The sequence below is a fragment of the Chroicocephalus ridibundus genome, chromosome 7 (genome assembly GCF_963924245.1).
Source record: "Chroicocephalus ridibundus chromosome 7, bChrRid1.1, whole genome shotgun sequence".
In the NCBI taxonomy this organism is placed as follows: Eukaryota; Metazoa; Chordata; class Aves; order Charadriiformes; family Laridae; genus Chroicocephalus; species Chroicocephalus ridibundus.
In genome coordinates, this window is record NC_086290.1 from 5,214,978 (window position 1) to 5,232,837 (window position 17,860).

Here is a 17,860-nt window from a genome sequence, read left to right on the forward strand (position 1 = left end):
GTTAGCAACTCTCACTGATTAAGCTGACACAGCACAGAGGCAACTAAAAAAAAAAAGTCAAGAAAAGTAGGCAAGTATCAGAATTGTGACCCGAAAAACATTCAGAAGACATTGCCTACAACCCACTAAGCCCCACGTGACTTAGTAGAAACAGGCCATGAGAAGACAGTGGTTCTACTGCTGTAAGTCCGTGGGACTCCTTAGCAGAGAACTGAGCTGAAGTCTCCGAGCAGCACAGCAAAGCCATCCTCACTACAGCACTAGAGATTGTGATGGGCCCTCCATCCCGCTTGCATGGGATACTACTTTTTAGAGCCTGGCCTGAAGCTCATCACTGCAAAGAAGTAATAACTTCTGGGACCAGAAATAGATAGAGAAATCCAAACTAGGGCTGCGTAGAGCTGTTTCGATTAAACTAGCACCACACTGGAGGTTGTGGTGTTGTGCCACCCAAACATCAGGAGAAGAATCCAAATGTGTCGCTGTCACCATTTTAGTTCCTGGTTCCTGCCTTGCTCGGGGTGAGGAGGAACATGCCCAAGACCGTGGTCTGATACAGACCTCTCCTTTGCTGCCCTGGCAATCCTATCCCTGGTGAGAGGGACCACCAAGGGGGTCACGCACCGATGCTCGGTCAGAAAAAGATGGAGTGTCTCTTCCAAACTAGGGTATCTCTTGTATCAAAGCAAAAGGAAGTTTCTACAACAAATGCTGCCAAAATCGGCAAAGTTTTTTTTGTAATCCAATAATACTGTACAGCAGGAGCTTTAAAACACAGAGAATGCTTCAGCTGTTCACTCTATTTGGAAAAGAAAATGAACAAATGTATGTTACAGATGTAATTGGATTGAGAGGTAAAGTGAACAAGAGATGCTGTTTTTAAAATAATTTCCTTTGGACACAAAGAGGTAAGTTGCAGGGAAGGGAGAAAATAAAGAAAAATAACTCTGAGAATTCAAACTACTTTCCTAAATCTCACAGCTCTGTGGAAAATGCATTTCAAATGACTCTAAGACATTGCAGCAGTAACATAAAACCCACTAGAAACACAGCCCAGGAAGAGAACATGTTCTTTTTATACAATTTCCCTGTCTGTGCTGATTTGTGTATGCAGGCGGGACAGCTTTTTTTCTCCAAAAAGTACAGAAAATTCGAAATGTAATCTTACAACACTACGCTAAAATCTGTCTCCAATTAGTATGCACAATTTCAAAACGAGCTTCAAGCCACGTGTGATATCTTTCAACTCTGACCCATATTTCCAAAAGAAAAACAAGTTGCTTCTTACGATAAGGCTATCAGTTACAAACATGAGTCCATGTCACAAAGTTTGCACGTTACCAGGAAAACAAATCTTCACCGTAGAAAAAAATCTTGCTAATTCTGGCTTTCTTTTATGTGGCCCATAATCAAAACATTATATTGTGTTATTCGAACACCTTCCTAAATTACTATTTCCTTGTCAGGCTCTGAAGGCCAGAAAGGAGTGTTTGCCCACTGACGGCAGTCTTTTCTGATAGAAAGCTTCGAGTGAGATGGGGACTCAGGACACACAACCTCTTTCTGCCCAGCTCCAAGGCAGAGGAGGAATCAGGCTGGATCTAAACAGCCTCACGCAGGGAACACGCTACCATGACGTCTCCACGAGAAACAGCGTTCAGAGAGCCCATAGACAAACCAAGGACATTTTTTGTACAACGTCCTCTATGCCACCCCATGTCCTGTTCCTATTAGCACCACCAATGAATAATAGACTGGTGCCAAACTTTTTGACACCGAGCAGGGCAGTCTCTAGTGATAACAAGTATCAACTAGATACCTACCCTTACTACTCACTAACTCTTAGAGCATCCACCGCTACTAACCGCCTCCCTCTTGGTCACCAGCGGCAAAGTCAGTTAATCAAACAGGGCTAAATTGCACCCGGCAAAGACAAATGCTGGGAAACGTGATCTAGTCTCATTTCCCACCCAGCGCCACCAACTTTTTCTACCTTTTGGGGACAAGTAATTAGTATCGGCAGGGATAAGAGATTAGTCGTTTGGGATACCAGAGAGGGTCAGATATGGTTGCCTCTTGCGTGGGATGCAACAGATTTGCTAGATTCTGAATACTAAATTTGCCTTTAAAACATCATTTTACATCTGTACTCTCTATATTGTTGCTCGTTGCTTTCAAATTCACAAATGCCAACAGATATAAAATAATTGCGTAATTAACGTAATCCATATTGAACGCACACACAATACACGCGGTTATGATAATTTTAAAAATCTTTAGCAACTGGTTTCTTAAACTGCATTAAGATGAATTTAAGGCTCCTTACCTACAGCCTCACAGACGACGCCGTTTCATCTCAAACTGCCATCAACCAGCAACAGTTTTAACTATTTCAAAAAACGGAAAACATCTAGGTCACATGTCTATAGACAGCATTTGGGTTAATCTCCCACAGCTCATAAAGATAGAAAGAAAGCAGGAAAAAAAAGTAAAATAAAACCACTTCCTGCAAGAGCAGAAGCTAACCATGTCACCAGTGAGCGACTTACACCCAGGTTTAGTGCAAAACTCTTCCGGATTGGACAAAAAGCCAAATTTTAAAGTCTGAAAGCAGCTCCTCTGTTAAAATTGCAACAAACAAGGAGGGTTAGTTTTTGCAGAAGGTAAACATGAGGTTTAAAAGGAAATGCGGGAAGGAATTACAATTCTAAGCCTCAAGACAACTTCCCTTTTCTTACCTTCAATGAAACCCTTTGAGTACTGAAGTAAATAGCTTGCAACAAAATCTGCTTTGCTATTTTGAAATGTAGCTTTAGTAAACGTGACGCTCACCACACTGTTACTTTAGATTTATAAAATGGCAAATTCTAGCGAATGAGAGAGTTTGTGGCTAAAAAAAAAAAAAAAACACACAAAAAAAAAAGGACTTGTAGTATTGCCTGGTGAAGGTCGCCCGGATAAACAACACTTCTGTTTCTTTGATTTTCTGTTCTAACGCTTCTCCATGAAGCCGCCCTTGGAGAAGCGCAGGCACACGCAGCTGCTGCCCCACTTCACTTCCCGCAGCATCTCTCACCATAACGGTCCTTCTCGGGCTGGGGGAACCCAGAGAGACAGCAGATTCAGAGGCAGCTCTGCACCTTCGGGGCTCTAGAAAAGCCCCTTGCATAAGCCTTCACCAGCCTCTTCCCCCTTTTTTTCAGCAAGAAACGACACTGTCTTTCGGGTATTTCTAGCTCAACTTACAAAACGAGGGCTCATCTCCCTGACACGGTGGGGTTCCCGTGCAGGGCAGGGTGGTTGTGGTGAGGACCATCACGGTGCTGGTCAGGCTCCAGAGCCCTCTGTTGATGCTTTGGCAGAATAGGGGGATTATTTTTTTTTATTATTATCTCCCACAATAAAACAAAGAACTGCCATATAACCTGAGAAAATCAAGGCCATACTGAAGTTTAAGGATTTGTCCCAACGGTGCAGTAAAATGAACCCCACTGACAGCAGTTGCCAGTGGAGCTCCTGAAGATGATGTGCTCCATCTGGGCAGATGTCCAGCAAGAAGTTCACTGGGTGCCCTAAAGGAGGATCCTGCAGAACCTCCCATGGGGAAAGGGCAGAGGCAGGTAGGAAACGAGGGCTGGGGCTGAGGCTGGAGTAGAGCTTAGGAAGACCTATACCCAGAAAGGCATCGTGACAAATTTTACAAAGCTGCAAAGAAAAGACTGATTTGCAGGCAGATCATTTCCTATTGCAGCAAAAACAGATGCAAGAAAGTTCCTGTAGAGAACAGCTTTAGTACAGCATGCACTTACTGACGCACATGGGAAGCAAGACCTTCAGGGACTCAAGAAGAATACCAGAAAGAAAAAGGGGGAACACAGCACTGCTGAAGGAATGGCAGAGTTATTAGGCTACAGAGTGACCCTTACATTATTATTATTGATTTTGTAATAGCTTCTACAACCCCCATTTCATGGCCAAAGATCCAATTACGCTAAAGGCCCTACAAAGCCAGAACCAGGACCGTCCTTGTTCCCAAACACTATGTGCGCCAAGGGGTAAGACACGCATACAGACAGGAGAGGCAGTTGAACAGCACGACAGCTGGTCTTCACCATTCTAAACTATCTTTTTTTTTTTTTTGTAGGCGTTGCATTTTGGGGATGTTTTTTAAAGGTGGACTTTTGGAACAAAAAAGGGGATGTTGAGTATGAAAGGTGCTGAGGTGTTTCTCCCAGGTGTGAGGAGGTGAGAAAGCAATACTGTGCTTTTCTGTAAACTAACAGCTGCTAGTGCTTGAAGAACCTGCAGCAGCACTAATTAATTTTTAATATAAAACCAGTGTATGTTTCAAGAAATTTTGTCATATGGAATAAATTTTAGAGAGCCACCGATTAAAAAAAAAACAACTATTGTAGCCATGTAGATCTTAAGATTTTCCTCAGATAAAACCATCAAAAGCATTTTTACAATTAGAAAATATTTGTGAAGAGCAGTGTGGACAAAGAACTTCATACCCAAAATGTGAAGAAACCATAAGCAAACTGCAAAATATTGCGGCAGAGGTTGCCTATCTTACCTCGTCCAAAACCTGGATTAGCAGGGACATGATATTTTTCATGAAAATGTCTTTCACCGTACACCTAACGTTTCAAGTCAAGTTGCATACTCCGTCTGATTTCCTTCGCATCCATTTGACAGTATGTCAGTAGTGACAAAATTCTATAAAAGGGTGGCAGCTTTGCATACTGCTTAAACTTATGCAGCACAAGCTTCCTGTGTGATCTCTGGAAGGCTGAAAATACTTTAGATGTGCAAAAAAAAAAAAAAAACACAAAAAAACCCCAGTTTAGCAAAATCTAAGAGCTCGTTTAAGCTAAGTAAAACTAAACAGGAAACAGAAACTGCATTACCGGGAGCAGATTGCTGCTCAATAGCTTGGTCTTTGCCTGTTTGCTGTGCAAGTTAAAGATGGAGCGTCATTTCTGAAGCTCTGATTTCTTGTCCCTCTTTCAGTGATTCACGGCACCATTGCTCACAAGACAAGTTGGTAAGCGTCCGGTTTTCCACATCTCGTAACTGAGAGCACAGAACATTAAGGCCAAACCAGCAGTTTTAAAAATCGCTATTGACCGAGGATGCTGAACGCCCAGCAGCTGTAACCAGCTCTGTTCTAATAAATGCAAGAAGTATCCTAAGTTTCATCAGGTGCTTGAACAACGATTCCCAAGCCTTGTTTTGGACCAGCAGTCTCCTGAGGGGAAAAGAAAACTTGACTTTTTTTTTCTTTTTACCTAGTTCAGCCTTTACTCTTTGTTGGGATGACTGACAGGCAGCCCATAGCCTGGCTTGTATAGCAGACACCCAGTGGCAAATCTAATTTGGTGGATAAATCAAGCCATAATAGACAATATAAACCTGGGCAGCATGCAGGAACAAGCCTGGAAGAACAACTGTGCACGCAATGGCCGGTTCCAGGAGCAAATAATTTTTTATTAATGAAAATGGCTGAAGTTCCAAAACTTGGCAATTCACTGGAAAAAAAAACCCTAGGAAACTAGCAGACTATGTGATAATGAAGAAATAATGTATTATTTCCCACATTCTTCACCAGAGAAATGATATTTTTCGTATTTGTAGTGGGTTTTAAAATATTTCGATTAAAAAGGAGAACAAAGAATTATGCCTCTATGGACAGTAATTCATATTTTTGCTCACAGCAATTGTTTGCTCAGAGAGCTGTTGTCCCTTCAGTAGCCGGGGTTTTTTTTGGGTTTTTTTTGTTTTTTTTTTTTTTTTTTTTTTTTGCTATAAGGGCTTTCAATATTTAATCCCAATAAAAACATTTCTAGGAGCATGTTCTTATGTATGGAGAAGGCCATGCGTGTGGCCATTTGACAGCTCCAGTGGTTTATGGTGCGAGTTAACAGCAGTCTCAATATTACCTGCTCGGGCAATAAATGCTTATTATGCAGGAGCTTGGATGTAGATGTCAACGTAAATGTACAGTAATGGTTAAACTCACACAACCCTCCCAACCACAACACACATTATAAACATTCTGGTATCACCTTCCAAAACCTTTTTCGCCTAAACCATCCATTTTACTCACCGCAGCCTTAAAAGCGTAAAGGATATTTTTGAAAAAAATTGACACAGGTGGTAGAAAATAGACCCTTAGAGTTTCTCCAGCAGTTTAATGCTGGTTATATGGAAGGAACATATGCGCTCTGACTCGAGGTCTAAAACCCACAACACTCAAATTTTAGGAGACAAATGATCCTGCATTAAAACATCTCTTAATAGCTGAGCTGCTGAAGTTTTGATAACAGATATGCTCTACAAAGCAGCAGAGAGGTTTAGGATAGAATTCTCTGAATATTTACTTTCTAATAAAGATCATTTTGCCTTAGAATCAGGCCTGGATTTAGAGATATTCATAGCTAAGAAAATAACGTATTTCTTTGTTTTTACACTCTTTGTTTTTCAAGCCTACCTCATGTAATTTTTCACCATTTAAAAACAATTAGGACACTGAAATTAATGAAAACTACTAGGTAAAAAGGTTCTACATAAATTCAAACTGGTCCTTTTCTGTCTCTTTCCCAGGTGTTTTGGACATCTTGATGCTTATTTTAAAGGCCAGCCTTACCTAGGGCTACTTCTAATAACTTAGCAAAGCCGCTCCAAGCCATTGTATAGCTACACTGTACTAAAAAAGAGACAAAAACCCAGCATATGTTGATGCATTATGTAAAGACTTTCCTTGACAGGATTTAGTTACATGCAAGCTTTAAATGCAGTGTAAATGCATTTTCTGGAGTGTTAGGCCTCCGAGTGCTAGAAGTGCTACAATACCAAACTGCCAAAAAGGTGGTTTTACATCACACAATAACGGACCTTAAAAAGACAAACGAGTCACGCACTTTGGGTGACAGTGTCTTAATCTATGCACCCGTGATCAAGTCAGAGTTACAAAGCGGCGCTAGCAAAATCCTCTTCAAAGCCCTTCTCTTCTCCCTGGCTTCAGGTGTGACCCAAACTCTCCATGCCAATAGCTTGTTGACTGGAGATGTTCCAAAAACTGTCAATGTTTTCACAGTAAAAGAAGTATGAAGTGTCTGTCCTTGATATAAAACTGATGCCGCAGCCAGTGTTGTTTCTACCCCTATTAAAAAATTGCTACGTGGCGAATAACAGTGGGGAAAGTACCAAGCACTGCAAAATCCCACTCTGAGGATGAATCCAGAAGAAAGATGACATGTTCCGGGTTATTCTCTTCATTTGCTTCAGCCTTTGAGGAAGAAGAGGCTCATTTCTACAGTACCAAATTCCACATTCACAAACAGATAAACGTAAGCACACAGCAACACAAAGCGGCCACGCACCAAATCTCGTGGAAAAAAGAATTGCTGAAGTCGTGGCTTGTCTCTCTGTAACACAGCTTTTATCCGCGTGGCAGGCTCTGCTCTCGCTCTGCTCCCTCCCATGCTGCCACGGCAGGGTGAGTCAGAACTGCCCGGCAGTTGTGCAAGAAGAAAGAAGTCAATAAAAACAAGAGAAAGTCAGATGCAGGAAGCAGAACTCCTCTGCAGAGAGGTGATCGTCCTCTTCCACATCCAGAAGCTTTCAGGGGAGTCGACGCTGCCTGAAATGGACTGGGAAACAAACAAACCAACAACAAAAGAATCAGTTTATCAAAGACTTGAGGCAGGTAGTTAAACAATTGAGTATGTCAGGTCCTGTCCCTTCTTGTGATTTTATTTACCCACGCAATACAAGGATATTTCTAGGTTTTGTACAGGGCTGTACTCTGTTGCCCTTTTCACCCAGCTCCTTCCTTCTGACAGCGAATTGTTATTGTACATTCTCATGTCACCTGTCAGTAAATCTTAATGGTTATGGGTGAACAAGGGTATCCAGATTTCGGGGAGAACAAAAAGAAAAACACAGACAGAATGAAACGCACCACCAGTGCAACTAACAGCCACCAGGTCGAGCACTTCTTGGAAGACTTCTTTGCAGCAGCCACCTACAGAAAATAAGGTCTTTACTCAGACCACTCCAACACGTCTGCACAAATACATTTAATTTTAGCTTGCTTTCAAATAGAAAACTGATAGCCTTCATTCTATAGCTTTTGAAACTGTTCCAGTTCTTCAGTTCCTTCTAATCTCTGTAGTTTGTGGTCTCTGAAGTCATATACTTCCTTTTCCCTTGTTTCTCAAGACCACTCTGTCCCCCTGTTCCTCTGGTTCATGCGTGTAATCTTGCTTTTGTAAGCCCCTTTTTATTCTATATCTGCTAAACTTATTAGGGGCTTTCCCAAAGCAGGTACAGAGCACTGTGATGTCTCGATGCTGGTTACCTATTTAGGATATCGCAGAAGAACCACCTACGGTTCTTCTAGGCAGGTGCCTAGTGCCATGTTTTACAACATTTCCACTCTTGGCTGGTGTTGGGGTGGGGGTGTGTCTAGCAAAAATATTACAATGCTGATTTCTTATAAGCCAGAATTACGTCTTCCGAGCCGAGAAAAGCATTCACCCAGATCCAGAGTCCAGACAAGCTCTGAAACGGGTCAAAGTGTATCATCAGCAGTTCAACAGACAAGTAGTATTTAAGGGTTAGCAAATATTTTTAGGGTTTTAGGAGTATTTTGGATTTAGGACAGGGGAAAAGGCGGAGTTTAAGATGTTAGTTGTGGCACTGCAGGTAGCAGCCCGCACTCCTTGGTCTTGCACGTGGACAGGAGTGTCAGCAGAACCGGGTCTCCGCCACAGCCTATGTGTCTTTATAAAGAGTCAATTAATTATAGTCCCTTCAGTCCATCCTCCCCAGTTGTGCTATCCGTTCACCTTTATGTCAGGCTTCAGTTATCATGACCCTTTTCGTTCATGCAAGCAAAAAGTTGTTGACCTTTAGGCCTGTTGGGAAAAGTATTCTCCACCAGACTTTTTAATCCTGCAAAACCAACTTGCACTCATTAGTCACTTCTTTACAGAGCCAAGAGTTCTTTTTTATAACCTTTAAGAGTGACAGTGCGATGGAGGCACCAGCCCTTCTCCCCTCGTGCACACGCTTGCAAATCTAAAATAGGACCTTAATGAAAAAAAATTTAAACATTATAACTCCGCAGTGTATGTCACTATGATATACCGAATGCAAAGCAGCTGTTCCTAACAGATTTGGCATATAACAGGGGTAACGTAATTTTACACAAATCATTATGTTCATTATATTACATTAATATATTAAAATTACACAGTGATGTTTTTTAAGATCACCTTACCCATAGGTCCCTTTATCCTTACATTCTAAGGATTGGGGTTTTTCCTCCTCAATATTCTATGCAAAAAGGACATAAATGCCCAGATCACTAGGAGCATAAGCCCTTAAATTCATGGCTGTTGAGCCACTTCCAATATAAGCATCTGAAGGAAAGGTACTTAAGGGAAATAGAAAATGACATCATTTTTTTCCTGATCTTTTGAAGAATAAATTATTTTTTTTCCCATCCTCCAGGAACAGATTCTGGACTAAGTTTTCCTACTAAAGGCTTTAAAGTCTGAAATTCATCAAACATCTTGTCCTCAGAGACAATGTCATCCAAGTTCAAAGGATCTATAGCCCTGCAAAACTGATGTCTTATTTCAGAACTAACGCCTTTGTTTTCACTGAATGTTTGATTTAATCAAATTAAACTACTTCTAATACTTTCTATAAATGTGAAAAAAAATAGAAGACAGAACCAAACCTCTTGATTCTCTGAAGAAGGGCACACATATACACTCAGATATGTGTACATATATATCATATACAATCAATTGATATGTTTTTCTGTCTAATATTTTTCCAGGGTAGATTTAGTGTATATTATGGGTTTTTTCATATATTTTTTGAAGAGTCTTTGAATTGAAAATAGTAGTCTTTCAAGGCATTTTTTTTAACGAACATCATTATAATTAAGAACATGCTTTTCATAACTAAATATAAAAAGAATTTTTTTCAAGTAAAGTCTGGGTCTGATTACTGATGGAGGAACTTCAAGATCTTTTTTTGCTAAGCATTTCAATATTCATTCAGAAAAATGTCAAGATAACAGACTTTAGCATGTAATTTGGGTGATTCATGCTTTTTCTGGTATTTTATCACTTCAGTTTTAATATTCAATCAAAGCAAGAAACTTTGAATAAAATAAGTATACTAATGAAAATGAAGCGACCATATGCTACGTCCGTACTTCCACAGAATTTAGGATCTTTCAAAAATTGACCCATAGCATTATCTTTCATCCATATCTGATACAGAGCAATAGTCTTTGATTTATTTGTTAAATTTGAGAAGTTGAGAGTAATTTTTTTCCAAAATTCATCGTACTTGTCACTCCTGCTTTTGTCCAGAAGGAGTTTACCTTATCTAACTCAAGTTCTTTCAACAACAGATGAAACTTAGATGCTATAAAGAGGTTTATAAATTCATTAATCTGCTACTGAACTAGGTTCAAACTAAAAGTCATAAACAAAGATAACGAATGGGTTTTTCACATCAATTTAAGATGCGAATCACAATCAATTTAAGAGTCAAGTTCCACTATGTTTTAGTATGCCACTATATATGACGCATGCCATTCTATTAACAAGCTATTTTTTGCACGGCTGTCTACTAAACAGGGTACAATCTAGGAAAGCAGGAAGCACAATCAACCACTGGATCCCAGAAACCAAGGGTGAGGTCTCAAAATGCACTTTAACATGACTTCATAATCAGTAGGACTGAAACACCTGACCCCAGGGTGGTGAACCACAGAGATCAAGTTGTGTCCTGAGGTTCTCTGCTGGGTGGAGAGGAGGTGAGCCACACCAAAGGCGGGCTGCGCTACCAGCAGGGGGGACTAAGCTTCAGCAGGGCTTTCCACAGCCCCTGCGCTGAGCAGAATTACCCTTAATCTAGCAGTGAAAGACACCTCTCAACTTTTTGCCAGTTCCTGCTGGGCTCAATGGCTCTGGCACACTGGGCAACACACCTCTCCAGGCTGAAGCTCTCACGTTACCTGCCCATCATCCCCCACTGTAGCGCAACCAATTGCAGCTGTTGATTAGCAACTATTTGTAAAAAAATGGAAAAAACACGGAATTCCCTTAGGCTGACAATGGTGTAATATGCAGAGGTCCTCCTCACAGGGTTGTGCTCCCACCACTGAGCTCTTCTTAACAGGGCTGCTGGCTCCACCTCACATTTTTCTACCAGAATAACTATCATTGATCTACTTGCTGCTGGGTTTTATCCAGTTGAGGTGCGCTAGGGAGGTTTTCTCAATGCTTGCTTTGACTTGACTGGGCTGCTCAGGAGACCAAAGCACTGCTTTGGCCCTGGATCATGAAGGGTCAACCCTTCAATCCCCCATTCTAGCGGGTGAAACATTTTCCAAGCTGATGTACTGAAGAACTTTTAAGATAGCCTGTTGTAAAGGGATGTATGTTATTAACCATTATATTTACCCTTCACTCTTAGATTCTACATTTTCTAGCCGTCAGATCAAAACCATTTTTACAGTCTCAGTGATATAGAAACTCAACCGTGGACTCAGGAAAAATAACCCTTTCAGAGGCAATTAAGAAAAGGTGAATCTGGACTTTCACTCACAGACAATTTCTGTAAGGAGACCTTCACCATATTTTTCTCTGTAGGAAGCAGCAGTACAGAAAAGTCTAGGAGCCTGCTTAAAAGGAAAAGTCCACACATTCACAAGTTACCCAGCTGCAAGGTTTTGTTCTGTCTAAGAAGGTAAGGACTGACTGAATCTGTTGCCCCTTGACCACACTGGTATGAATTTGACATCTCACACATCCAAGCACTTTGCATAACGTTTCAGCTAGGATGTTAAAACCGCTTCTATGTCCTACCTGAAGGATGAATATTTCTGAACATTTCCTTTCACATCCCAGGCGGAAATTCAAATAAAACACTCGTTAAAAAGAAACACAGTGTCAATACGCATGAGGTATGTCAGACATACCTCACTGCTAAAATAGACAATATACTACAGGCCTGTTGGTGTTGAGGTTCATTAATGACATTTTAATAGCCCCCAGTTCTTAACGTCTTGTGCTCAAGCATCAGTGTGAACTTTGCAGACACCCTGCAGACAGCCTTATAGCAACCACCCCGCGCCGTGCTCGCTCCCAGGGTAAACCCAGGCACCAGGAAAATTTGCAAAGCAGCAGAGTTGCATTGAGGCTCTGCCCGTATTCTTCTACCACAAACCTAAGGTAGCGTCTACCCCACTGAAGACAGTCTCTCCAGTAGCAGGGAACCTGCCCTTCCTGCAATATGCGAGACCACGAGCCATGCTGCAATCTGTATGGTTTCTCTATAGATACATCTCTATATATCTCTATAGATACATACAACTATAGATATATCTCTATAGATATATGCAATCTATACTCCACCGGGTGGGTGGCATCCCAGAAGGCGTAGTTCCTTTAAGGTGCGGTGGTATCTCTAGTGCCTAGATGCTTCCTTTCATTCAGAACGCGCTTTGTTCTGAAGAAAGAATTGGAAAAGTTTTCATATATGTCTTCATATTTATACCTGGCACTGTGACGATAAGACTCTCACTTGCTTTTATTTCCAATGAAGGGTTTTCAGTGCTGCTTGCCCCCATGCTTATTTCAGAAGCCTGTATAAATCTTGCCCCACATGGGAGTCATTTTGAACGTATTAAATAATTATTTTTCTATGTCTCTCCCACTTTGATGTAGCCTCCTAGGAGAAAGAACTATCCTGGATGTATGTCATGTTTTAACAACTCGATGATCTCTTCAAAATCCTTCAATAGAATGTAAGTTTTAAAAAAACCCAAACCATCCGCACTCAGCTCAGTTGATAAGAGGCCCTGTCCCCCACAAATTATAATGTTGCAAATTTTTGAACGTATACTTTAAATTCACAATTCGTTTCTTATTTTTAAAGCTATTTTTTATCATTTGATTAATTGCTTAAAACCATACACAAAGATAAAGGGAACTTTGAAATTCATACCTTGGAGTATTAACATGTACTCAGGACTAGATGTAAATGTCAGAGAGAAAAAAGATCTAATGAACTCTTTATTGGTGAAATACTGTATTGCAGCTGCCTAGAATTTTAAATGGTTTGCAGCTAGCTCCAAAGCAAAATAACTACAGAAGTTTACTTACAGCACGGACTCTCATTCAGCATTTCTAATGTCTTCTTCCAGGGTGGATGGAAGCCATTTGTTTTGCTAGAAGTTGCAGCTACTTCATTTTGTTGGAGTTTAGTGGATCCTTTTAACGTTAGCAAAATGTCCAGGGGAAAAAAAGAAAAAAAAAGAAAAAAAAAAAAAAGTGCAACCACAGAAGTATTTTTCTGTATAGAAAATTACACGACCATAAGTTTTCCTTTTCCCTGATGTCTTCTCTGCCATAATAATGGCTTCAGGATTTAAATCCTTTGCTGCTATTGTGACTTCAAAGCCTTAAAACTGCAATTGAATGAAGCAGTTCATCTGTCATTATTCAAATATGAAGCAATTATGATGAAATAAAGATAGAATTCCATTGAGAAATACCCCAATCAATTCTCACTTATATTTAACTAGAAACGTAAAATGATGCTTAGAAGAGTAAGTTTAGGTAATAAAAACTTGGAATATAAAAAGTATGAATTACTGATCTATAACTTATTCATTTCTGACTGAGCCTTCTAAATATATTTCACAAATATTGACAAAAGGTTAAGCTTACAATGCAAAACTGTCTCTCAGGCGGTCATAAAGAGTGACTAGCTTTTCCGAGACATATTTTCATCAGTTTGAGTGCCCAGAGGTTCAGATGGGAACCTGCTGAGATTCTTAAGGGTCTCTGAGCAGGTCGGCTCCCTCTGAAATGTCTTAGATCACGACATGTTAATTGCATCTGGAACGAGTGGGTTTTCTAAACGAGCGTATGAAATAACACACCTACCTCGGCCATGTCTTCATTATATTGCTGCCACTGCTTTGATGTCTACACATCCTGTAAGGCTCCTCTGTGGATTTAGTCCTAGATGCTTATTTTCACCTTTCTGACCACAACCAATGCCAATTCCTACCCCTGGGGCTAGAATTTCACGGGGAATTCCTACCTGTACCCAGTTGTATTTGGGAACCTGATCACAACTTAAAGTAACATAGCATAAAAAGTTAATTATTTTGTTTCATTATCTTCCATCCTCTCTTTTTCTAGAACTTAACATATTACAGGACCAGATTAGGCCAGGTTTTTTCACCCTTTCTTTCTCTTTTCATCTTTCTTTCTTAAGTTACCACTGTATCTGCTGATAAAATGAAAGCAAGGTGGATTCTGCAGCAGTCAGACCAAGGGCTCCCAATATTTTTCATCTTAAGCTCTCCAAATGGGTCATGTCCTTCCCATTCTCAATCACGCAACAAGCTCAGGTGGTAAAACAACTCTATGTCATATCTTTCTCTTCACTCAGAGTCTACCGGTTTTCTGGAAAACAAAAACTTCCTTTTCTGCTTATGGAAGAGGACTTTGCCTTCTCTCTAATCTTTCCATGGCAAAACAGGGGGAAAAAAAAATGCACAAATGGATCCTATAGTATTTTTCCCTCATTTTTTTCAACAGTCACAGTGAGTTCAAGAGACAATGCATCGCATTAAATTCTGCTGTGCTGAGAAAGATCACATACAGCCAGGGATCTACGTATTCACATTTATCTTCCTTCATTTTGTAGGCATTTTATCACCCTACCTGGGTATCAATTTTCCATCATCTACAGACACTCATGTCTTGCAGTTTAATTTGAAAAATGTAATTTCTTCAGACAAGCCAGGAACTAAATATTATCACAATTAGAAAACAGTAGTACTTAATACTGAATTTTAAATCAGAGATGTAACTAGCAAGAAGCATTCCGGGTATATACAATTAATTATTTCACACATAATTATTCCTGATATTACTCTAACTGTGATAACTTAGAGCATTTGAAAAAGCAGGCTGTAATATTGTTTTCTTTTTTTTCCACAGAAGCTCTTTCATTTGATATTCTCTTACTAAATAATATGTAAAATACTGACACCTAATGTTAACTTTCAGTATTATTCACGTTGCAAAACTTTTACTACAAGTAGGGAAAGATCATGTGAAACTGGTGCTTCAGCTACAATTTTCTTTCAGTAAAATGTACTATAGCCTTCCCTCACTTTTTGGAAATAATTTTCCGAATTTATATATATGACTATAAAAGCAAGGAGCTTTCATGTTTATCTTCACAGCTCATAGGTAGAAGAGAGAGAGTAATTCAGAAAAGTTTCATTAAGTGAGGTTTGACTCACTGAATTTACTCAAGTCCGTCAAATGGAACACAATTCTTATTTACAAAGTCAGTATTTGTACCTGTAGACTGAAGTGTTACTAAAAGACAAAATACTATTAAACATTTAGTAATCCTCTGTTATCTTTGAAGCGCGGACTGCATAGATTCAGTGAGTATTTTACCTACCCTACTTGGTTCACTTTTCTCAAAGACACAAGGAATTCCGTTCACAGTTTGTGACTTTAAATGCAGATGCCAAACTGCGACCTCAAAATTCACCATTTATCTCTCCGTAACCTCCGAGACATCTAGTCCAAACCGGATGTCCAGGTGTTATTTAGGAAGAGATTTTGAGGTTCTTACTCTTCCTGAGTTTACCAAGGTCCAGCTGACATCAAAATAAGATATTTTATAGTACGACCTAGTGCCATATCTGGATTTGTATGAAGCTTACCTAACTTTATAGGGCAGACAAAAGTGACGGTTAGCTAGAGCTGTACAGCAGCAAAGTGCTTCAAAGGCACCGGCAGTGAATTAAAACCCTTTTCAATACTGTGGACTGTCACAGTTTTATATTCAGTGCTTTTTTCATCAACAGTCACTTTATGGAAAGTGGTCCTTTTCTAAGATCGTGTCACTTGACAGACGAAAGTAGCTGTGCTGCAGATGCAAGTATAAAAATAAAACCGCAGCCTCTGAAATACAGATACCTGGGCTGCAACACAATGACACAGTCTCAGCTGAATTAATGAGCAATGACGTCAATGTAATCAAACCCTCTTGAGTGAGCCAGAGCTTTCCAACTGATTAAGACTCCCGTGCTATCCTTTATAACAAGCTGTTCTTCCTCTTCACAGGTGCTAAAAATACCAACAAATGCTTTATTTGCAGTTCTTTCAGCTTTTCCCTACCTATTACAACCAATGAAATAGTATTACTGCAGCAGAGACTTTAAAACTACTTTTTTTTTTTTTTTTTTTTTTTTTTTTTTTTTTTTATATTTTAGAGCACAGGTAGAAACTTTGAAACCCCTTGGGTTTCCCTGTGCTGCAGGAGATGCTCAAAGAGTGCAAAAATCCCAACCAGTACAAATACCCTTGAGCCAAAACGGTTTGGAGTAGTCCTCACTTCTTCCCCCAAATCCTTTTACACCCTTGAAATGGAATAAAAAGAAGTACTACCAAAAGTAATTTTCTAAGTGTTTCATACCAAAAATCAGCCACATTGAGTATCATCAGAGACCAAGTTTTAGTCGATTCTTGAAAAAGGGTACATGCTGAATAGCTACAGATTTAGGAGATTAGTTTCCATTTACGCCGAGGTCTCATTAAAACAACTCTGGGTAAAGTTTTGGTTAAACGTAAGAAGTTTTTCCTCATTGCTCTTAGCCGTCGAGTGCAAATCTCTGTAAAAATTTGGGCCACACTGTAAGTTAACAATGAGAGCTTTTGCTGCTGCTCAAACAGTTCAGAGTTCGTTTTGCCTAATCCGAAATAAGCCTTGTTAAAACTGCAGTAAGTGCTCATACAGCCCTTCGCACTGGCTTACGCAAATTTAAAATTGTTCTCAGCTTTCTCAAGCATATCATCTCCAAGATGACTACCTAGAAAGAAAAAGAGTAAATGTTTTGTTTTAGCCAACAGCATGACACCAAAGAAGGTATCTGCAATGTAAATTCATTGTTCAATTAAATCATTAATTAAACAAGAATTTCAAAATGTTGGGCCCTTTGAAAAATCTAGTGTGCAGCATTTAACAGTTTTTAAACAACTAATTGTTCAACTTCTGCTTTTCAAGTATACCATGTACTTTAAATAGAACTGATAAATTAAAAATGTAAATTGGACTGTATCTTTTAACTGTTGGTGATTTGTCTATTTTCCACTTTTTATTATGCATCACTTTTATAATAAAGAAGGGATTTTTTTTTTCCATTCCTGTTCTAGTTGATAGCAATTCTTCCATGCTTCTCAAAGCTAATGTAATAAAACTACATAAAATGTTTAAGAAAAGCCCCATTAAAATATACAAAGCATACTAATTCACGAAGTCAAAGTCAAAGCAGAGTGGAAATATGAGCTTTAATAAAACTATGTCTGTTGTAAATAACTATTCAAGCACAGTCATTTTTTTGCAAATTGCATGGGATATAGCTCAGTCTACTCGAAGCAAAGAATCACTCAGCGGGATAAATGCATCTTAGTCAGAAATAGATTAAAAGATACAGCTGAGCCATCAATAAGAACCAGATAGGGCAGTATTGTTTGCTGCTTGTTTTGAAGATGTAATTGCAGATCCCAGGGTTTCAATAAATCTGTGCACATCATGGAAAGAATTGTAGAGAGGAACTGGGGCAACGCGAAGAGCATTTGGTTCTCGCATGTCACACTGCAAAATAGAAAAGGAATCCTTAGTAAATTCAGGTCACTTCATATTTCTTTGTCAGATTATATTTTTAAACGTCAACCTTGTCTTCAAGGAGTTACAGCAAGGAAGAATGACTGGACTGAAAAAG

At 39.6% G+C, this 17,860-nt stretch overlaps 2 protein-coding genes across 7 annotated transcripts in view; both read right to left on the bottom strand.

Moving 5' to 3' along the window:
* Positions 1–2,850, bottom strand: part of ARHGAP15 (Rho GTPase activating protein 15) — a 339,525-nt gene extending 336,675 nt beyond the window's left edge. Inside the window, exons 1-2 of one of the 3 annotated variants that reach the window (XM_063340777.1) lie at positions 2,739–2,850; positions 2,327–2,387 (exon numbers count right to left, since the gene is read on the bottom strand). The gene's annotated coding sequence lies outside the window, so the exon portion shown is untranslated. The other 2 variants (XM_063340778.1, XM_063340776.1) reach the window with 2 other exon arrangements.
* A 14,198-nt stretch (positions 2,851–17,048) lies between these two features.
* Positions 17,049–17,860, bottom strand: part of KYNU (kynureninase) — a 66,854-nt gene continuing 66,042 nt past the window's right edge. For 2 of the 4 annotated variants that reach the window (XM_063342057.1, XM_063342056.1), the window contains exon 14: positions 17,050–17,733. In XM_063342057.1, the coding sequence (XP_063198127.1) occupies positions 17,581–17,733 (153 nt within the window). In that variant the 3' untranslated portion in view covers positions 17,050–17,580. Of the gene's footprint in view, positions 17,734–17,860 lie in introns of all 4 variants that reach the window. The other 2 variants (XM_063342058.1, XM_063342055.1) reach the window with 2 other exon arrangements.